Source organism: Melanostigma gelatinosum (assembly GCF_949748355.1).
Source record: "Melanostigma gelatinosum genome assembly, chromosome: 17".
In the NCBI taxonomy this organism is placed as follows: domain Eukaryota; kingdom Metazoa; phylum Chordata; class Actinopteri; order Perciformes; family Zoarcidae; genus Melanostigma; species Melanostigma gelatinosum.
In genome coordinates this window covers 7,257,912-7,279,669 of record NC_136650.1, presented here as the reverse complement: position 1 = coordinate 7,279,669, position 21,758 = coordinate 7,257,912, and the positions used below count along the sequence as shown (strand labels likewise).

The following is a 21,758-nucleotide window of genomic DNA, read 5'->3' as shown; positions in this document are numbered from 1 at the left end:
CAAAAGGTCAAATGATTCACGTTATTACCGATTCTTTTTCTTTTTATTCAGTCACCTATTAAAAGCAATTTACAGTATTTTAAATGATCTATTCAGCCAGGCCAATGATTAATAAAGCAGAAGGAATGAAGATCATGTAAACTGAATAAAATAACAGCATTCAACATGTCATTACAATGATTCCTAAGAGATATATCAATGGGTTGGTTCACAATTTTTCAGGTGGCTATATGAATATTGAAACAGGGTTTTCTTGCTGTAATAATTCCTCATTATCCTGGCTGTTAAAAGATCTTTTCCATATGCAATCTCAGCTTGATGGGAGACGAGTAAGAGATTAGCACAACTACCATGGTTTACTGCATAGTTGAAATAGCTCACCGATTTGGGATGACATAGCACAAGCACACTAGTTGACGCAAAACAAACACAGCTCCACCGTTGCTAATTACAGTCATACTCTCCCTCACACACACACACACAAAGCATGTACACAAGGAATCATGTGATGGCAGAATTTATTAACCAGTCCTGCAGGTTGAGAGCAGAACAACACCCAAAAGCCTCTTCAAATTAATTTCAACATACAGTAAGTACATCCTGAAGTTCAGGCTTGATTGAAAAGAGAAAAGCGACCGTCACTTCTTTGCACTGTCACCATTAATAACCAGCCTTCTGGTTCATTTCAAACAGACATACACAATCAATGGTTTCCATAAACAATTGTCAATTAACCGATGGCAAGGAACGAAAAAAAACATATGTATTCTCAATATAGGGTACTGAAAAAGCTACTGGTTATCCCATAACTTGTAATAGGAGTGTAGTCAGTTTCAACACAAGCGCTTTGTCTTACCGTGATTAATGATGAGAGTGTTAGGTTGACTTTGTTTTGCTTTCAAATACACATATTGTTGCATCCACCGTAGCAAATATAATGCAGCATGCTTGCTCAGCTCTTGCTAGAAAAGGAAAGTGATTTATTGCTCCATCAAAAGCATCAAAAAGCACCACAGAGACACCGCGCACAGTCTTCAAAACCTGCTCAGATTCAAACGCTCGAGTGAAGCGCTACATGCACAGAGAAACAGCCAAACCTCATCAAGACCTCTACAAAATGTTGTTTTAAGAAAATAACGTCTATTTTTCCATGTGTAGAGGAATGGGTTCATCCTGTTGGACGTACTGCAGGTTCAGCTCTACACAGTAGGCTGCAGTAGCTCCTGTAGCTGACACAAAGTGTCCTTCAGGGTGAGAGCTAACGCTTCTGCATTCGTCTCCTCGCAGCAGTTGAAGGCGGTGATGGAGAAGTGGACGTGGTCTGCCTGGGGGTTGTAGCAAATGGCGTAACCGTCAGGAACGAGAGGCCCGAAACACATCACGCTGTCCGTGTTCGCGGGCACCTGAAGGGGCAAGAGGGAGGATTAACACGAGACAATGTATGAAGAGAAAGAAAGTTACACCTGCACAAATATATTGAAAATCATATCACAAAACCATATTACAATATGGCCTAAATCAGTTCAAACAACATCAAATCAGACCTACGGTATATTTGGGTGTCCTTGATATCACAAGATCTGACCAGTCCTGTCTTAATCTTTTACAAATGAATCTATTAGTGTTGACTTGTGGTGTCATTATTTTTTGTTCTGTATGTAAATTACACGTCTCGACTGGATCAGTGTGAAAAGGTGAAGTAAGGAGAAAATTGTTGACTTTGATTAAGCAGAATGAATCCAGAGTGAATCACCAACTCACACGACATACAGCAGCTAGCTACATCGTAAATGGATAAGACGACAGAATGTGAAACTAGGACCATAAAAACCACATGAGCTTCTGCTGTCAAAAACACAATTCCAGTCAAATCATCCAAGGAGCAAATGACTTTATGTCATCATAAAAAAACTAAGAAAAACAGAAGATAAGCAGCGTGATTGCTGGAAACTCCCAAACCCTATTTTGTTGGCAGTTATTGCTCCACGACAAGAGAACAGCATCACAAGCTCCAGAACAACAGGAAACTGCTGATCACATGCTACGAGCTCCCTTACATATATTCACAGTATCGTTAAATAAACAAAAGCTAAATTCCCACTTCCCTTTGTGGGACAGGAGTGTCAAAACCTTCTGTGAAACAAACCAACAGAGGCACACTCATCACACAGAAACACACCTGCCCCGTTCGGAGTTTCCAGTGTGTTGCGAGGCCGTAAGCTGTATCCATGAAGACTTTGGGGACGCTCAGTCCCTCCTCGATGGCCTGCAGCTTGAGCCCCAGCAGGTGCAGGTCAACGCCGTGTCCTTGGAGTACCTGAACAGAGCAGATAAAGAGACGATTTTAGAGAGGAGGTGGGCATCAGTGAATAACAAGAGGGCAAATGAAAGTTGAGTTGGTATTTACCTTAAGAGTCAGAGCCGTATAGGCGTCAACAGCTTCTCTGAACAGTTGTAGCTTTGCCTCTCGCTGCAACACGAGAAATAAAAAAACAAAAAAAACACAACGATTACATTTCTCCTCGCTATTAAACCACCGGAAAGAAAACAAGCTAAAAAATGAATCCTGCGTAAGCCGCAGCGGAACAATCCACCGGCGCTTCTCACCGATACGGACGGATCGTCGAAGGCAAGAATGAACTTGAGCGTCTGGTTTGTGGGCGAGCGGATGTATTCCGTCCTGCCTCCTCGAAACATCCTCTGGGAGGCGATATCACAGGCGGGACAGACCTCATTGTGAGCTCTAAAACAAGAAAAAACAAAAAGGAATGAAAGTCTGACGACGCAAACGCTGATCATTTCAATCTTTAGTCTTATTTGTTCATCACTGCTGTGCAGTTGAATATGAATTTGGTTTGGTGCGGCCAAGGCTCTCGTCTTTTCCCATAATGCTTTGGGGGGTTCAAACAGGAAGTAGACTGTTGACATGGATTCAGTTAGTTAGCTGTGGAATACAATTTGAGGCCCTGTTTTCTTTTAAGCCAATGTTTATTTAAAAAAAAAGTGTCATTAAAAGTATGCAGAATTATCTACTGAACAGCCATCAGTTAATTACTTATATCCTGAACAAAAATTTAAATCGGATGATTGTCAAGAAAGTCCTGACGTTCAAAGAGCATCTTTTTTTTCTATGATCTCAAGCAGATTTATGGACATTTATTTGCAGTTTATTCAAAATTTGTTTGTAATTGTGCTCTATAAATAACATGACCTGGTTTTATACTAATTTCTACATTCATTTTACTGTGTTTATTGTTTTTTTAAGTGAGATAAATTGCCTGCCATGGAGGGACAATTAAGTTTGTTCTATTCTACTCTAAGTGATGTATAACTGGATAGGCAGGTTCTGAAGATGGATTTCTCTTGTGATGCAAACATTAAAAATAAAACCTGTGATGTCACCGTGACTGACCTGTAGTAGGCGAGCTGCAGGGCGACCTGGATGAAGGCGTTTGGACTCAGGTTGTGCTGCTTGGGAAGCTCCTTACCAAACCTCTTGAAGTTGAACACGTTCACGTCGAGGTCGTTGATCAGTCTGTAGAAAAAATCAATTGTATTTATCCCAAAATTATTCCAAACTCAAAGCTTGTTTTCTAGCTTTTTGTGGAGCCTATTGTCCACGTCTCATGGCTTTCTACTGTGAATGGAAACGTTCACCCTGTCGAGTACACAAGATGGTCTTACACCTGAGCAGGTCCATTCACTGAAGAAGACCGTGAGATCTGGCCAAAAGCTCTGGAAAACGTGTTCCCAAAGGTCAATAATAAACCTCCATGTTCATAATTTGTATAATAATATAAATCAATTACACCTGAATAGTTATACCGTAGTTTCTGACAAATACATTGATAAACACTTATATTTGCTAACAACTACACCATGGTGCCACATGTGACTCTACTTCAAGGTATTTTGAGAAACAGGAGAAAATTTTCTATTCCTCATTTCGTTCTTGGCATCTGGATGATTTAAAGCTACTCTGAGATTGTACAAAGGCTTGTGGGAAAGGCCTGGATGACAACAGCGACGTCTAAAACCTCTGTAGAGTCAATGGTCACGTTCACACAGAGACGATAAAACGTGTTTGCACTCCTGTGGCTTTCTTCCGGGCCAAGTCCATTTCAGCTCTGTTAGTTTTGTTAGTGTGCAGCGAGGCCATTCTTCTGTTATCATAACGAGCACATAGTCTGCAGGGACTCTACGTTCACACTTCAACCCTCCACGCTGTCCAGGAGAATACGTGGGGAAACGTACATGTCGAGGTTCCGCTTGGCGTGCTCTATGTCCCTCTTAATCTCCCGGTCTATGTTAAAGTAAAGCTTCTTGGGCATCGGTAGAGGGACCAGCGGCGCTCTCTTCGGGTCTGGTTTCTCACTGCAGTCAAGAAAACACACAATTATTCCCCCCCCCTATTATCATGGTTTGTTTTGTGTATGCTGCTTCACTAGTGGGAGTCACTGTGCAATTTGGTTTCCCATGTTTACAACCGCTCTGTAAGGAGACATTTAGCTGAAGCTTTAGCGCCTCCCTGGTAACTCTGTACCTAGTTTTTCATCAGAAAAATGTAAATCACTTTGAACAAAAGCATCAAATGAGTGTTGAAACGTCTCATGTTGCGGTTACATTCAAAAGTAAAGATATCTATGTCTCATTGCACACAGACTGTCACTACAAATTAAATAGTATGTGTTTAGATCGTGAGAGTAAAGAAAGAGATAAAGATGCTGTTATGGTTTAACTTAAGTAAACAACATTGAATCCAGCTAAAGCAGCGTGTGCATCAGGACACGGTGAGGTCTCCCCTCGTCGACCCTTTATCTCACCAGTACTCGAGGATATGATGCAGCAGTGTTGCTATGGGTGGACCCTCAGCCGTGGCTGCTTCATACAGAAGACCCCACGAGCCGTCCTCGCCCACCACGAACTATTCAAACAAACACACAGACAACAGTTTTGCCTGCTGTAGCTGCAGTATCAGTCTTCTTGTGTTACCTTCTCCTTGTCCTGCGAGAACATCTCTGCTGCTCACCTGCAGCGTTTTATCAAACCAGCGGTTGCCGCTGTTGGAGAACGTCCCGCCTCCATGCAGAACCTGCGCTGCCTTACGGCTGGCATACCTGTCAATCAAAGTTGGAACAAACAAAATCATCACACTAAGAAAAAGATCAAGTGACCAGTGGCAAGTACATTTACTCAAGTACTGTACTCCAGCAGTTTTGAGGTACTTTTACTTTGAGTATTTCCAATTTTATAGGCAAATCTTACTTTTTACTCCGCTACATTTATTAGTCGCATATAGTTAGTGGATACATTTTACACAAAAAAACAAATGATATGCTTAAAGTACATATTGCTGATAATACTACTAATATTTCTACTGCGGTAATATTTATAATACAGGACTTTTACTTGTAAATAAGTATTTTTAGTGACTCCAAAAATTACTACAGAAACAAGCAGCAACAACATTTCAAATGGAGGAAGTGACAAATGTACGTTTTTGCTTAAGAACCAAAAGTCAACAGACGGCACAATGATATCTGAGCGCACACACACACACACACGAAAGTGGCTTACAAGACGGAGGACGGAGAGAGAGAGTTACAGCAGGTTGTTTGTGCGAGTGTGTGCCTACTTTTCATCCGATATCCTCATGACCGGAGAATCCAGACACAAGGAGAAAAGTCCCGTCTCTATCAGCCGCACCGATTCCTTGTTTAGTTTATCTGAGTCACAAAAAGGAGAAACAAGAACTCTGAGTATTTAAAAAACAAAACCTGATCAAATGTAGTGCCATATCTCTTACTGCATTTAAAATGAATATTGTGCTGGCACACAATAAAGCCAGTTTGATAAATAAATAAATGTAAAAACATACAAGCTTAACTACATTTATGGTTTTACCAACATTTTCATGACGTCCTTTCCCTGCTATTTGATTACAATAGTGCGATGAAATTAAATGGAACACTTTGGAAGAAGATGTTGAATGATTTGTAACACATAAATTATAACAGTATTTGTATAAATATGTAGTATTGTAGTGCATGTTGTCCTGTGATTTACCTCTCAGCAGCCGGTCGTAGGCCTCTCCCCAGGTGTGACGGTGCTCGCTGGTCAGGATGCCCATCGGCTCTTTGTCCGTCTTCCAGGACTGAGCCCTGATCCTCAGCAGCTGGCTGTGGATCTGACTCTCCGTCATCCGGGAGCCGTTGCTGTTGTAAACCTCCAGCTGGAAGAACTAGCAGAACAACAGGAGGCCATCTTTGTCACGTCTGTGCTCTGTCCGCGATTTGATGAGAAGTGCTCGAGGGGCGACGCTTCCTATGTTGGTTTGGTTTCACCTGAACTAAACAGGCCTCCACACAATGCTGTGTTTGGTGTTTATTTGCTTTACAAGATACAGACTGTGTGTGTGTGTGTGCGCGCGTTGTGTTCACAGTTAGTATTTTTGTACTGATTTATTTAACCTCTGCGGCTTTTGTCTTTCACAAACCCCAACCACACTGACATGTGCAGCGCTGCTGTGAACACAGACTGCACTTAGAGCTCCAACAACTAGTATTGATCCTTAAGTCGATCAACAGAAAATTTATCTGCATTGATTTTGATAATCGATTAATTCTTTAAGTCAAATTTCAAATGAAAATGCCAAAATTCACTGGTTCTGGCTTCTAAAACATTAATTGTTGACGGTTTATTATTCCATATAATAGTAAATATTTCAGTATTTTTATTACGCCAATTTGGGCTTTGGGAAAGTTTGTGGCGTTCTTCACTATTTTATAGAACAAATGATTAGTCGATTATTTGGGGAATCAAATCGCAAGATAAATGAATTTAAACGATGGTTAGTTAAAGCCCTACTTGGTCAATTTGGAACTATTTTGATAATCAATTAATTGTCTTCGTCACTTATAGTAAATGCCAAAGAATTTCTGTGATTTCAACATTTCAAATGAGAATATTTTCTGCACTCCTTGCAGAAAATCTAAATCCAACAGTGTCATCTGTTGTCAACACATCCCACCTGGTAGTTCCTGACGACTGTGATGTGAGTCGGCGAGCGCCGGGAGCGGCCGTGGTGGGCGATGTAGTCGTGTTTGGGGCCGGGGATCCTGCAGGAGGAGAAGAGGAGCGGGTAGAGCTCCATGCACAGAGGCTTCCCTCGCACGTTCTCCACCGGCAGCTGCCCGCTGACGGAGAGAGTGCAGACACACGAGTCTAGATGTTAATACATTCTATAGAGCTACAGCTGTCAAATGAACAGAGTGGAGAAAAAAACATATATTTTCATCTGAAATGTGGTGGAGAAAGAGTATTCAAGCACTTGAGTAAATGTTGTTGGTTACTTTCAGATTGTGTTGTGTGTGCATGTGGAGGGCGAGACCAGAAAGACACACACACACACACACACACACACACACACACACACACACACACACACACACACACACACACACACACACACACACACACACACACACACACACACACACACACACACACACACACACACACACACACACACACAAGCCAGGCTAAAGGATCAAGCACTAAAGTAGAAACTAGTGAAAATGACTGACACAACAGATTCAAAAGTTACTGTCGCATTTGAACAAAGGTTGACAAAAGTTTTTATTTATAATCAACTGTCGCAGGTAATTATTGACGGCTGGTATCATTTGCTTTTAATGCTAACACTCACTGTTTTCACCCCTACAGAGAAACACAAAGGTGATCTGTACACCATTACATGTGGGTTGTATTTAGGTCAGTATGAAGTAGATTTACTCAAGGACTGTATTTAAGTAGTTTGTGTACTTTATATGAATATTTATTATTTTGACACTTTACACTTCTACGACCAACACATTTCAGAGTGAATTATTATCGTACTTTTTACGACATTATTTTTATCTGACATTTGCAGTTACTTTCCATGTTGTGCAGATTACTTTCCATATAAAAAAAACACACACGATGAGCTTCAAAAAACACGATGCATTGTTCAGTTAACAAAATCTCCCCCCTATCAAGTGACTTTAGTCTGAAACTGAGTCCTTGAAGTTGCATTTTCTCTTAAAAGGTAAAAAAAACAAGTTGATTTAAATTTAAAAACAAGCTGAAACATTCTTACTGCACTGCAAAATACCGCTTTGTGACTCATTTAGACAGAAATTCCTTTATTATTTTATTTAAATGTCTTTAAAAGATTTAAAGTGGTTAAAATCAGCTCAACCTCAACCGACTAGAACAAAAATGCTGCTTTCATATTCATACACAAGTGATAAAAATCCTAAATAAATGCAAAACACATGAAAGGGGCCAGTTAGCGTAGCAACGACTGTTATTAATTTAAGTACATTTGCTGATCAGCATGCATTTTACTTGTTAAGAATACTTTTACACTGTGGTGTTACTACTTTTACTGAAGTTAAAGATCAGACTACTTCATCCACCACTGTTCTTATAACGTGAGAAAGATTAACTGATTTATTAACGTGTGAGTCAAACTTACGTTTTGATTTTGGCCTTGAAGTCCAGAACTGCTGCTATCAGTTTGGATGCAAACCTGAGTGGAGACAAACATGTTGTTTCGTTACGCAACACAGTCGATCGCCATGTTGTCATGTCATCACGGAGTAACTGCAGTTGAACACATGCAGCATGCAGCAGCATGCACTTTGTAAGGGCAGCTGCAGTGTGTAGTAGAAGGAAAAAGGAAAAGGAGGCCACAATCCAAATTATAGATTCAGAAGTTTAACTTTTTTTTGGCTTAATTTATGAGCAACTTTCATAGGAAAGAACAGGGCGCCGCCTCCGACGCTGTATCCAGTTCTCTGTATACAGCCACGGTGTGTATCTACGTCATGTTTAAGGGAAACATCCTGGCCAAGTGTTTCCACACAGCACTGCAACAAACACATTGCTTTTGTCTGCTTGGGCTGAACTACCATGTGTTTAACTGTAACTGCTGAACTAGCTGTTATGGGACTTTATTGACTAATCAATTTATTGATGATGAAAACATGCAGGCTCTATTACAATCGAGTGCTTATCAATGAATAAAGCATTGGCTATTTTTACACATTTCCCTGGGTTATTTCTTCTCCAGATGTTTTACCGACTGTGCTGCTGCGGTGTGTTTATGTTGTTGTCGACTCACACTAGCTGGCTCCTCCAGCCGTTATAATCTCTCCTGGGCAGAGAGATGGCTGGGTTCGAGTGCACAGGCAGCGGCTGTCTGCTCTCCAGGTACGCCCACTGCACCCACCAGGGTGAGATCTACACACACAGGGTTGACAGCCAATTTGTACAAAGAATAAACTGTCAAAAGGGTTCCACGAAAACTACAATTTCTCATAAATTACTGGACTTACTTGAATAAAAAGAATATATAAAATGTGTATTTTAATGCAGATCAGGATCCAGGTGCTGACAGTATTTTATCATTAAAAAAGATATTGTTCAACCATTTTCCAGAACATTCCCTCTCATCTTACTTTTTGCTGAATGCTTTTACTGTGCTTTGTAACTTTTGTTTTGAAAAACTGCGATATAAATGAATCTTTGTTTAGAATAAACTTTGCAGTAAAAATGTTTGTGTCAACTCCAGAAAAAAAAGTCGTTGACACCCGAAATCTGTGTTCTGAAATCACGGTTGTGACAGTCGACACTGAAATGACAAACGTAGGATTGTGCAGCTTTTCTTGTACACATAGTTGGGAATTTGGATTTTTCTGTTGAAGCCACTTTGCTTCGTCCAATACCTCATCGGCACAACAACTTCAGATTCATTTGGAGACAGAGTTTAACAAGAAGTTAAAGAATATATTTTTTGTTTTTTGGCAGCACAGCTTTGGCCTGATGCATAACAGTGCTGTTCTACCACCCATGACTGCTTCAAAACACACCACAGCAGCTCTACCCGTGCTTTAAAAAACACACCCATATCACACTCTAACACCTGTCCCACTTCCCACACCGAGACGAGACACGGACCCAGTTGTTGGTGTGCCTGGCTCTCTTCTCCAGCCCCTTCTGCAGCCGTGCACCGAGGCCCCCCGGACTGCCGAACTCCTGCACCATCCTGCGGGTGTGGCGGAGCTCCTCCGGGGGCAGCAGGGGCTCCAGGGAGCTCAGGTAGTCCTTCAGGGTCTGGATCAGAGGCGGAACTGGCTGTGGGGGCACGGAGGAGAAGAAGCACAGCTCCGGCCTCAGCAAGACCTGGAAGGAGAGGAGAGGGAGCAGTTTAAAAAGGAGTTTCCGGGAAACCTGAGGGAAATACATATAATAAATATGTATGTATTGCCCTGCAAACTCCTCAGATTTAGGACTTATAGTTCATGTAGTGTAACCACCGTGCTGGTACAGTAACTCTGCATGTCAGCACAATGCAATGCCTTCCAGGAAAGTTTGACAATAAGGGCGTATCAAAATAGGAAGTGTGGAAGACATGACTTGAGGAAACATGACCAGCTGCCTTTTATTCGTTTGACAGCGCCGTTGCATTAAACAAACACACCGTAAGAAGGAATATAACTTAACATGTCAACATTTAAACACTCTTTATCGGAAAACAGCTCACCCGAGACAGCCATGCTCTGCAGATTCCTGGTTGGATTTTCCTCAAAATCATGTTTCCTTACAGTCAGAAATCCAATACGTGTCGCATATGTGATACAACGATCTGCTTTTTGGCGTTATATATATATTCTGTAAACTTATTGCAAAAACTATCTGTGCGTCAGAATACAAAAGAACAACAGGGCCCTCCTACTACTTCTTCATGGTGGACGGAGATGGGAGTCGTCGTCGCTCGACGGCTTTTAGTTTGAAAACACCAGTGCACGCGGTTAAAGTCGATCCGCCTTGTCTTTTGTTTAATCCCCTCAAACTGCGAGCGTGAAAACATTCACGTACCGGACTGACTTTACGCTACAAGCCCGCACACGTGTTGACGTAAAAAATGTTTCTGTAAACAGCTACGTTACCGAGCCGCCGAACGTCGTGTGCAATACCGCGTCTCACCGCAGAGCGCCGCTGTTAAAGCTCATGATGAATACAGTTTAGTGGTTTACTTGTGACTCCATTTCTCACAACAACACAATGGTTGAGTATTCTGATCCGTTGGTAAAAGTACAAGCAGGAAAATGTACTTCAGGTATTACAAGGAAAAATACTCCCTCCCCCGTGACTGTTGTACTTGTATATGTATTATATATGCTTTTGAATTAATCAACAGAGAAGTGGTGAGTTAGACTGATTTTCGCCATTCATCTCTGTCGAAATAGATTAAAACAACAAATTCCATACTGTCAACATTTTTAAAGGAACATCATAACGAGAACAATGCACAATACAGTATACATATCCATAAATAATACAACATCCCTTCAGTAGGATGTAGAGTTATGGGTGTGAAGTGTGTAAAAGACATTTCAGGTTTCCCCTTCAAACACAAACCAGTCATCACTTGGTTTTAACAGTTTCTACTTTTCCATTAAATTAGGTTTGTTTTAAACACATTGTTTTTACTGTTTTCATGTGAGATTTGTTTTAATTTCGCAATTTGCTTATTTCAAACAAATGTATTAAAAAAATGGGAATTTGAATGTCTTTTCCAGGACAACTGAATCTGGAGGAAGATCATGTGATACAATTTAACGGCTACTGAGAACATTGTGGTGAGATTGCTATAAAAAGCTTGTTTCCAAGATCAAGAATGAACTTCTTATTTCAGTATATTTCGTATATTTAGAATATTTTCACCAAAATCATTTATCAAAAGGACAAAAAGCGGAGGAACAGTTCACTTTCTGTACATGGTACCATTAACAAATAAAAGAGGACACAAAACTATTGTCAGTGATATGTATTCGATTTATTCTCTTGAAGCCAGCTTCTTTAACCAACATAGAAAAAAATATATTTGCACAGAATTAGCATCTTCTTTCACCAATTAAAAATATTTACTTACAAACAAGGAACACTGAGTATATATTGTATCATAAATGTAGTACAGCCAAAAGTCAGATAGCAGCTGTAATATGATGAAGTTTATCTGTCAACTGCTTATGTTTTCAACGAAACACAACTTCCTCTCGGGGACTTTCACTCACACGGCTCTCTCCACTTCCACATGACAAAAGAAATAACAAAAGAATGCCTTTATTTGTATTCATACACATTAACTGAACTGTTACGAGTTGTCATTATGAACAGCAATGCTCATGTAATCCCCACAAAAGACAGAGACCTCTAAAAGTTGCCCTGCACACATTGTTCCTGCATGCAATGGCCAACACCCACTGAGAAGAAGTTTTTCCAAAAAGGCTTCAGACAACAAAAATCAAATATCTCTACAAACTGATCTTCATATCATCTGTATGGGCAAATCCAGCAGGCACATGAAACCAGATGATATAAACATCACTCTTCTGTGCTGAGGCAGATTTCAATATAGAAGGTAATCAACATGAAAGAAACTATCAAATATATTAACTAAAAAATAAAATCGTATCTTTATATTGCATAGACAAGTGATCGGCAGAGCACACCTGAGGGTCTTTCATCATATGTACCATACATTCACAATTGCCCCTCAATTTCCCTGAAAATAAAACCAGGTGAAATATTTTCCCCAGTAATCAGAATTATGTTCACGAAATCAAACTGTCATGTTCATTTCTTCCACGATACTCATTCATTCTGATACTAGATCAAAACAAAACACCACAAGGATTACAAACACTCATTCAACAATTCGGATTGAACAAAACACAGTAAAAATCATGTAATATTGTTCAACATTGTTGGTGATCTCGTCAAATGGTCAATTTTGGCGGAGGTGACTGGCTTCTACCGAGGGCAAGACTCATCTGGAAGACAGAGAGACGGAGATGAGGTAAGAAATGTGACTCTAGGATTTCTATTCCACTTGATAATTGGAGCTGACTTCTTCCCATTCACCAACAGTGACATTTATGGCTTTTTGAGGACCATAAATGCAACCGAACAATGTCATTCGCTCTCCAAAGAAATACATTCTGCTGCGTTTAAAACCAATATTGGTTTTTTTTCAATTTATTTCTTCACAATGCTGAGTATTTATTTGGAAAAAACTCTGAAAATTGGTGTTTGTTTTACTGAAGGCTGGCGTAAATCTAGATGTTTCTTATTGTCGATAAATCCCCATGAAAAGAGAAAAACTAAGCTCTCTTAACAGTGACGTCCGCCTGGCTTTTCTGGAAACAGAGAGCCTCATAGTCTGAAATGGAGGGAGCTATGGAGCAGCTTTGAGACAGGAGTCAATGGTATGAACACCTCTCTTGAATAAGCTGTGAACGTATTGTTACGTGAGCATCCAAGCTAAAAAAACATGCTAAGTGACATTTAGTATTTGAGTATATATGACATGTGGGATTGGCTGAAAATAAAACTACAATGCCCTTGTTCCTCCTAATGAAAGAACATGTGACGCAGAACAACACTGAGGCTCATTTATGTGTTTATAAAGAGCGCTATGGTGCAGAGGAATAAGCTAAATCAGACTTTGGCTTCACAAGAAATACAATAATTCATTGTTGATTTTTGTCTTTTCTTGGGATTTGCTGACAATAGTAAAGTCATACAGTACAATATTGCCAACATATTATTTTAGGAAAGTTCAACACAGTGAAAATAAAACACCATTTTAGCGTAAATCTTAAAGTCCAAACCTACGGATTGTTTCACAGCGAGACATCATGAATGGCCAAAACAACGTGAACCCATAATCTCACTCATTACACGTTGTGTTTCTTGAGAAGGGGGTGACACTGACCCACTCTTAGACCCCCTCCCGTCGCAATCCCCACATTCCTTGTGCTTTTGGAGACAATCGCTCCTCCCTCCACTTCAGCTTCCTCCTCTTGCACCTCCTCTCCCTGCAGCCTCTCCATCCTCCACAGGTCGTGAGGGAAGGGGGTACATGCCAGCATGGAGGTCTCTGATGGGTACTCACACACCTGCTCCAGCTGGTCCTCGTCGAAACACACCTTTCCCTGTAAACATGAGTAAAGAGAGGATTATTTTACATTGACGTTTTTTTTATTTGTTTAAATCACTGCAGATCTTCTATTTCTTGCCTTGTGTGACGCAAACTTGGTTACTTTACAAAACCGCTGGCTCAGCAGAGGATACTGTACAAGGAAAACCTCTGCCATCCACTCACGAGAGGTATAAATGCTTCTATTAATACCCTCACATGTACCATTTGGAAATAAAGTTCGACATCATTGTATGTTTAGTGTTTATATTCTGTAGTGAGTCGAGGCAGCTCGGAGTGTCTCTACTGTCATCTTTGATTGAAGGCAAAATGGCATAAAGAATCTAGGGGCAACTTGAGTTCAAGCAAGCCTTTTATTTATCAATGACTAAGGAAAGTGTAAGGAAAATATGGCCACCAAGTTAGCAAGCTGTTTCAAACATACATCCATTATACAATGAATGATCTTAGAAACAAAAAAGAATTGCAGGAAGTAAAATGAATAATATGTCAGAATCAAAATGTCCCCTTTTGCCTCTGATAAGTGCAAATAGTAGTATATTTCCTGTAGCAACTGATTTCTCTGACATGTGCCTGCATGGTCAAATGTACACACAGCTTTGAGGCGCTGAAGAGACTCTGTGAGATGTTTGTACTCTGTCAGTGAAATGTTAACTGACAGCGTGAGGCTTAACACGGCATAAATATTCACTGTCTGAACACGTTGTGCACTAACTTGTTTGTTATTCAGGGACAGAAACTGAGTTTGTTTAGAACTAGTGCTGCAAAGGAGAACGAGGCTCCGTCGTCTTTGCCTGGCCTGACGGATGTTTGCGTGGAGTTTGTGTACTCCAATGTCAGCGAGGTGTAAACAGACCCAACAGGAAATCCACGGTGCGTCTTATAAGAACAGCAGAGATGTGCACCGTAGTAAACACACCCAGAGGTGCAGACATGATCTGGCCGGAGCCTGAAACGACCAGACACCAAACTGCACACATCATTCGAGTTACCGCTGCTTCACCTTGACAGCAGCTGTCTGCAGAGGAGTGCAGACAATAGCACTGCATTAGCGTGGCCCGGTGAATCATGCTAAGGCACAGGAGGCTAATCCTCCCTCCATGAACCCGATTAACGTAACTAACACAGCAGGACAGCATCGGCCCCGGTCGAGAGACAGAAACTGGAAGAGTAGGAGAATAAGAGGGAAGTTGTCATTAGCAGGAAGTTCATATCTGTATCAATATTTGACCAAACTTCTTCACAGGTTCAATACTGTTTAGTAAGCTTGTTTAGCAACGCTGGATGTTAAAGTGTCTATTCGGTTCAGAGCGATATTTAAAATAAGACTGACCCCCCAAGAAAACAATATTAAAATCCATTCAAATGCATGCAAGGTATTGCTTAGAACATAGTAAAACTAAAAAAATCTAACATAAATTAATAAATAAGATTGTGACAAACATATCAGACCCACTCTTAAAAATCAAACAAGAAAAGAAAGCCATATTTTTTGTTTCCAGAGTCTGAGTCAAACCAACATAGGGCGCATTTGATGGAGAGATAGTCCAAGATAAAAGGCATACACATGAAGAGGAAAATAAAGGAAGAGGAAGACGAGGAGCAGGCAGGTTACCCCCCTCTGTGACATGATGACGTGGGTTCAGATAGGGGGAGGGAAGGAGGCCTGACGTCAAACAGTCTGAAGGGCATCAGCGAGAGAGCGACAGGTGGTCAGAGAATCACAGTCGCAAAGTGGTCATTCGCTGCAGCTGAAGCGGACTTTGCTTATCAATAAATGATAGTTTATTTCATTAGCGGTCACAGTAACAGGGAAATCTACAGCTGGAGAAATTCACCAAACCCTGGTTTCTCTTTCATTCTTGTGTCGGCTAGTCAAGTCTTTGAAAACAGATGGTTTAGTGTCTGAGTCGCATTTAGAGATTTAAAAGTGTACACTGCATAGGAAGTGTCCTCGTGTCGATCTCCGTCCCACGTTTAGAGGAAGTGAAATAGATTGAAAGAGGAAGTCAGCAAAAACATGCAGTGTGACCGTGAGTTTCTGTTCGACGAAACAAGAAGCCTTAAATCGCCTCCAATTCTCTCAGTATGACTGTCAAACTGGGGTTTTTTTAGACCACCATTAAGTTATTTCACATCTTTCTGGAGCACTTCTCTTTCTTTCCATTTCACCCACATCAAACTAAGAGTTGGCGGCATGCCGACAGTAACACTCAGTCATGCATTGGAGGGTCAGCGTGTTCAACTGTTTGCCAAGGATCCAGTCTAACAAACCAAAACAGCCAAGAAGATACAAAGAGATAATTGTCTGAGTGGGAGGGAGGGCTGACTCAACAAAAACAGCTGAATTGGTCCGAGGGAACATGGAAGCAGTCGGCAACACAGGCAGACTGAGGGGAAATTACCAGCTGTTTAACTCTTACATGGAAAAAAAATCTATATCATTTTTAATACAATTCTAAAATACATAAATACAGTCAAGGTTCATCACCACAAGCTGGTAAGAAAGGACAGACAAAGATTATTTCTGCTTGGCTCCCTTTATTACATAGGAGCTCCTCTCCCACTCTCCCTCAAACAGGGACTGGACTCATGAAATAAAAAAACAGAAAGTCGTAATGTGACCTTTAACTCCAGTGAGATTTGTTTGTTGTTTGAGTCGAGGCTGCTGAGACTGAATTACTGTAAATACCAGTGTGGTTCTTTGCATGCATCCACAGAATCAAGCATGTGATGTCAGGTAGACAGACAACACTAAAAAAAGAAAGGAGGAAGGAGCTGGCTTCTTGTCGTTGTGGTTTCCTTCTCAACTGTTTTGTCTCCACTGAAGTCTGCAACAGTTCTGCAGATGCTCCAACAAACTAAGAGGTGCTATATCAAACCCTTTTCTATTACTTTCAACTCATAATTACCGTCATTTTAGCAAACAACGCAACAAGCAGCTCGCTTCCACTGTCTCTCTGTGGTTTAGTGTGTCAATAATAAACCAAAGATGTCCAAAAACATGTCCACACGTTTGCTGTCCACACGTTTGCTGTCCACACGTTTAGCTAAAATATGTATTGTGACATCATTATCATGTGGTAAAAGTCAAACGTCTGCAAAGAATCAGACCTAAGAAGCAAATGGCAAAGCACATTCCTCTAGGATTTTATGGCTAAGAATCAAGATGTCGTGCTCGATAAGGCTTTAACCGGCTTAGTCGGTGTCTGTGATCGTACTTCTCAATCAAAAGGGATGTTCTCCAAGAGAGAGAGGAGATTCTGCTTGACAACGAGGTGTTACCCTCTGAACCACCTCTGATGAATTTCAAAAGCGACCATCCCTTTTGAAATTAGAAGTCTTCAAATTTGCCATTTGTGCAACATGACATGTTAACATCACTGAGAGATGCAGATAACTTCTTGTCTTTGGTGCTCTTGGTTAGTGGAAAATAAATATTTTAGTTTACTTACATTTATCTGAGTGAAATGCAAACAAAAAACTAAACACTCACCCTTTTTGGGGTCTCTCTGTTCTTGACCAGACAGGACTTGTCTAGATTCTGATATCCACCAATCACCTCAATCTGCTCCACTGTGGGGTACTTCTTCTTCACTGGCTCGGCCGCAGCGGAGGTCACCTGGGCCTGCTGCGATGAGGTCTTTGAGGGTTTCGGCCCTACTGCCGTGGAGCCCGTTGTGGGTCCCGTCACTCCTCTGCCGGCAGGCTTTTTTGGGGCGATTGTGATGGTGGCACCTCTCTTCACTTGGCCTCCAGAGGCACTCCGGATGGAGAAGAGCGTGGGCGATGGGGTTGGAGATGGAGAGACACTCGGAGACTGTGCAGGAGATGGGCAGCACGGGGAGGAGGCCGGGGTCGGGGCGTAATCCGAGGGTTTCAGAGTATTGTCCGGGGATTGGCTCCTGAGAAGTGAGGGGGTGACTGTGGTAGTCTGGTTAGATTGTTTCAGCTGAGATGTTGGAGAACGGACACGCCAAGGAGACACATTGGGATTCGATTCTGAAGTTTCGTGATCTTTCTCCGGGGTCTTTTTATCGTCCTTTACCTGGTTCTTTAACAGTCCTCTGGGGCTTGGATGCCCCTTTGTCTCTCTGTCCTTAAGAAGGGTGTTTGGTGACGCACAAGACTTCAGCGTTTCCTGCTCTTTCAGCTGAAACTGCTCTATCTGTCGTTGTATTGTCTGAACCCCGCAGATGTCCTCACCTGAGAATGTTTTGCTGTCCCCCTGCTGTGCGTTTGACATGAGGGGCTTCACTTTAACAAGGTGAACTGATGGGATGTCTACGGTCCTCTCCCTCAGGCACAAGCCCGACCTCGAGCCGACTGTCTCCAATTTGTAGATCCGGCTCATGGCTACGAGGGAGTTGGGATGAGGCGGTAAAGGGGAGAGAGGTTGCACAGGGTCGAGAGGCGATGTGTATTCCTCTACCTCCTCCTCTGAGAGCTCCTTTTCCGCCTCTTCCTCCCTTTCTGCTTCTTTGTTCTCTTGTTGGCTCCTGCGGCCCCTCAGCTCTTCCTCCACATGTTTCACAGGGTCGTTGTCATCCTCAGATATCTGGAAGCTGTCACAGATAAGTTCGGAGGCAGCAGTGGCGTACCCGCTTGCCACTTCTTCTCCTCTGGTGGCTTGCGAGTGTGGGACAGAAACAGGAAGTTGGAGGCAGGTTTTCAACACGCTCACTTCCTGTGTGACGTCAAATGCAGTCGTGGATGTCTGCGCTGCTGCGTCTTCCTGTCCCCTCTCTGCTTCGACCAGCTTCTTCCGCATCTGAGCTGCAGCTTCCCACTCTTTCTCTATTTCAGTTCCCCTCTCGTCACGCTTGTCCCCGGCTGTGTGAGTGTCGTTTACCTCTGTACCTTCACTCCCACCTCCACCTTGTGCCTCTATTTGTCTCTGCTTCTCCAGCTCTCTTTGCCTTATTTTCTCTCGCAGGGACTCGATGCGGCTCAGGGGTTTTCCGATTCTCCAGCTATCCCTCCTCTCAACCCCTTTACCTCCTTCCCAGTCTTTCCCGTCGCCACTTTGACCCACGGCCTTTTTTCTCTCTACCATTTCTTCGGCAACGTAAAACACACTTCTGGGGATTTGAATCTCCAGAGGAACTGGAGGGATCCCTATGGGTGCAATTCTTTTTGGAGATCTGGGGGTTGCATCAGTAAGGAGTGTCTCTGATCCAATTTCCTGATCTGATCCTTTGGTCATTTCATATACAGCCTTGTGAGCCCTTTCTCCTTTCTCGCTGCTTTGAATAGTTGTGTCTCCTATTTTCTCTATTTTACTCATAAGCTCCTCTGTGTGTTGGGGCAAAACAGAGTGTGGTAAGTAAGGTCCTTGTGGCCATGTACCACTCCACTCTGGCCCTCTGTGGAGGTCTCTAGCCCTATCTGTGACAGCACAGAGCAGACTGGAGCACTCTGTGAAAGCTGATTTGATGTGACTCTTCTGCAAAGTTTCAGGTGGGATTGTGCTTTCCAATCCCTCTTCCCTCCGACAATCAGACACATTTTTATTCCGAACTTGCTCCTCAATCTGTCCTCCCATCTCTGATTGTTTTTCTACACTCATCTCCTTTTCCAGACTTTTTTCACCTGTTTGGCGCTTCACCTCTCTTTCAGCTCTTGCTTTCCCCTCCTGCCTGATCGTAAGTCTTCTAGCAAACGAGATTCCTTCTGTGTTTTTGACCGATGCCACTGTGAACCCCTCATCTCCATCTGCGTCGCTTTCCCTTTCCAAAGCCCTCGTATCAACAGGCTCCACTTTCTTAACTTCGCTCCTGTGTTGGATGGAGGGACACATTTCTGCTTCATTTCTCCTATGCCCCCCCTTTTCATCCTCCTTTTTTGAATGTCCATCTTTTTGCATTCCAAACTGGTCTTTATCTAAAAGCCATGTGCACCCCAGTTTGACCTTTGCTGTGGTTTCCTTCCCTAAGCCTGCGTCGTCGCCCCACGGCGCTACGCTCTTGTCTGAATGTATCCTCCCGTGGGTTTTCCTTGCATGATAACCCTCGTCATCTAAACCATTCTCCTTAGCACAGAGGACACGATCAGAGAAGCTGAATGAGCGTTTCGGCACACCTTTCAGTACCATATTCCTCCCGTCTGCCTCAGATTGTTGGTCATCTTCATCTCCTAAGAGTTTTCTCCTCCCAGGCCGGAGGAAATTATCAGAGCCGAATTTACTCAGCAGCTGACTGACCCTACCTCCCCTTTCAACAAACACGTTATCATCCAAGCTGTCCTTCCTGTCGTCTTTAATAACCGTTGCCTGGCCCCGTGGTCTCTCTTTCTCTTTTTCTCTCAGCCAGGACTTGTCTGTTCTGAGCTCTCTGCCCAAACTCTCCCTCCTTCCATCCATGCTGCACTGCATCTCTCCATCCTCTCTACCCGAACCTCTCCCTCCTCTTCCTACTTCTGGACTCCTCTCTTCAGGACTTGCCGACGGCTTTATGATCAGAACTTCAGAGGCTCGGATCTCGGTGATGCTCCCTCCTCCTGCAAGGATCTCCCTCAGGTCCATCTTCATCCCTCTCTTCAGCTGCTGGTCCTCCTCTGGCCACTCCCTCTCTGCCTCCCTCCATCTAGCCTTTCTCTCATCGCTGCCTTTCCTATCCTGCTCAATGATGATGATGCTGTCGGCTCGGATGGTCCGAAGACAAGGGACGAGGGGAGAAAAAGAACTAGATGACGGGTCTGTTTCCTTTTCCTCCTCGTCTTTTCTTACTTTGAGTAATTCCCGCTCCCTGGCTGCATCTTTAACTGACTCTTTCCATTGGTTGTTATTCTCTCTTTCTCTTCCTTGACTCCTGTCCCTGCTCATCTCTTTTTCCCTTCCCTCACTCACATCTCTGAATCGCTCTATTTTCAGCTCGATTTCTCTTCCTCTTCCCAACTCCCCATCTTGACTCCTGGGGATCAATTTGTCTTTCTCCCTCTCCTTAACTTCTGGCTCGTTCCCTCCTTCTGCATCCCTGCCCTTCCTCCAAGCACTCTGCGTTCGAATAAATTGGTTTTCATGGAATGGAACTGTAGTTTCTACAGACACCTGACTCGCTGGTTTGACTTCTCCATCCAGCCACAGCTCCGGATCTGGACTAAGTGACCATTCGCTTTCCAAATTGATTGTTACAACGCTGTCCGTGTCACTCAGACCATCAAAAGCAGATCTGACATCCACCTGCAGCAGACAGACGTCTCTCTCCTTTTCCCTGTCACCTATACTGTCCTGCTTCGCCTTCCTCCGCTGGATGATCCCTCGCTTCCAGGCGGGCATGCTGGCAAATTTCTTCTCTTCCTCTTTCTCTCTCCACTCTCTCTCCTCCTCCTCTCTCCTCTTTCTCTCCAGCAGGAGTTGCTTCCATTCCGGCAGAGAGGAGACAGACATAACAGAAAAGGTTTCGAACAAGATGGTTGCTGTTCTTCTTTAGAGGGAATTGTCTGCAAATAAGGAAACAATTCATTAAAATCTATTTTCTCCACAACCATAAATAGCTGTGAACATTATCGAGATATTTAACTTTTAGGACAGTATAAACTATAAAACTCCAAATTACACAATTTAAATATGAATTGACATGTGTTTACAATGTTTAATAGCACATAGAAAGATGCAAATTAAAAGCAGAGTTACACGGTGGAATATTTCCAGCCTTACCTGTTCAACTGAGACTAACTTTCATATTTGTCTCAAAATAGTATCATA

The 21,758-nt window shown here is 42.5% G+C and overlaps 2 protein-coding genes across 2 annotated transcripts; both read right to left on the bottom strand.

Annotated features, from left to right (window-relative positions):
- Positions 1-501: 501 nt before the first annotated feature.
- On the bottom strand, positions 502-10,946 carry cratb (carnitine O-acetyltransferase b). The gene is made up of 15 exons (XM_079288606.1): positions 10,592-10,946; positions 10,006-10,230; positions 9,170-9,288; positions 8,522-8,575; positions 7,031-7,196; positions 6,067-6,241; positions 5,636-5,726; positions 5,030-5,117; positions 4,824-4,924; positions 4,255-4,374; positions 3,413-3,535; positions 2,608-2,743; positions 2,408-2,470; positions 2,180-2,317; positions 502-1,403 (listed from the first exon to the last, which is right to left on the bottom strand). Exons 1-15 carry the CDS (start codon positions 10,640-10,642, stop codon positions 1,200-1,202), a joined length of 1,854 nt encoding a protein of 617 aa, XP_079144732.1. The 5' UTR covers positions 10,643-10,946; the 3' UTR covers positions 502-1,199.
- Positions 10,947-11,965: 1,019 nt separating this feature from the next.
- On the bottom strand, positions 11,966-21,440 carry ppp1r18 (protein phosphatase 1, regulatory subunit 18; the record flags this gene model as incomplete). The annotated part of the gene is made up of 3 exons (XM_079287752.1): positions 11,966-14,048; positions 17,550-19,197; positions 19,954-21,440. The coding sequence occupies 3 exons, from the start codon at positions 21,438-21,440 to the stop codon at positions 13,791-13,793; spliced, it is 3,393 nt and encodes a 1,130-aa protein (XP_079143878.1). The 3' UTR covers positions 11,966-13,790.
- Positions 21,441-21,758: the final 318 nt, after the last annotated feature.

Bases quoted from the DNA above. Each gene is read 5' to 3' on its own strand.
- cratb (XM_079288606.1), bottom strand. From the start codon at position 10,642: ATGATTTTGAGGAAAATCCAACCAGGAATCTGCAGAGCATGGCTGTCT. The intron at 4,925-5,029 runs GTGAGCAGCAGA...TTGTTTGAATAG, and splicing joins GGTTTGATAAAACGCTGCAG to TTCGTGGTGGGCGAGGACGG. The intron at 3,536-4,254 runs GTACGTTTCCCC...TTTTTTCTACAG, and splicing joins GCCAAGCGGAACCTCGACAT to ACTGATCAACGACCTCGACG.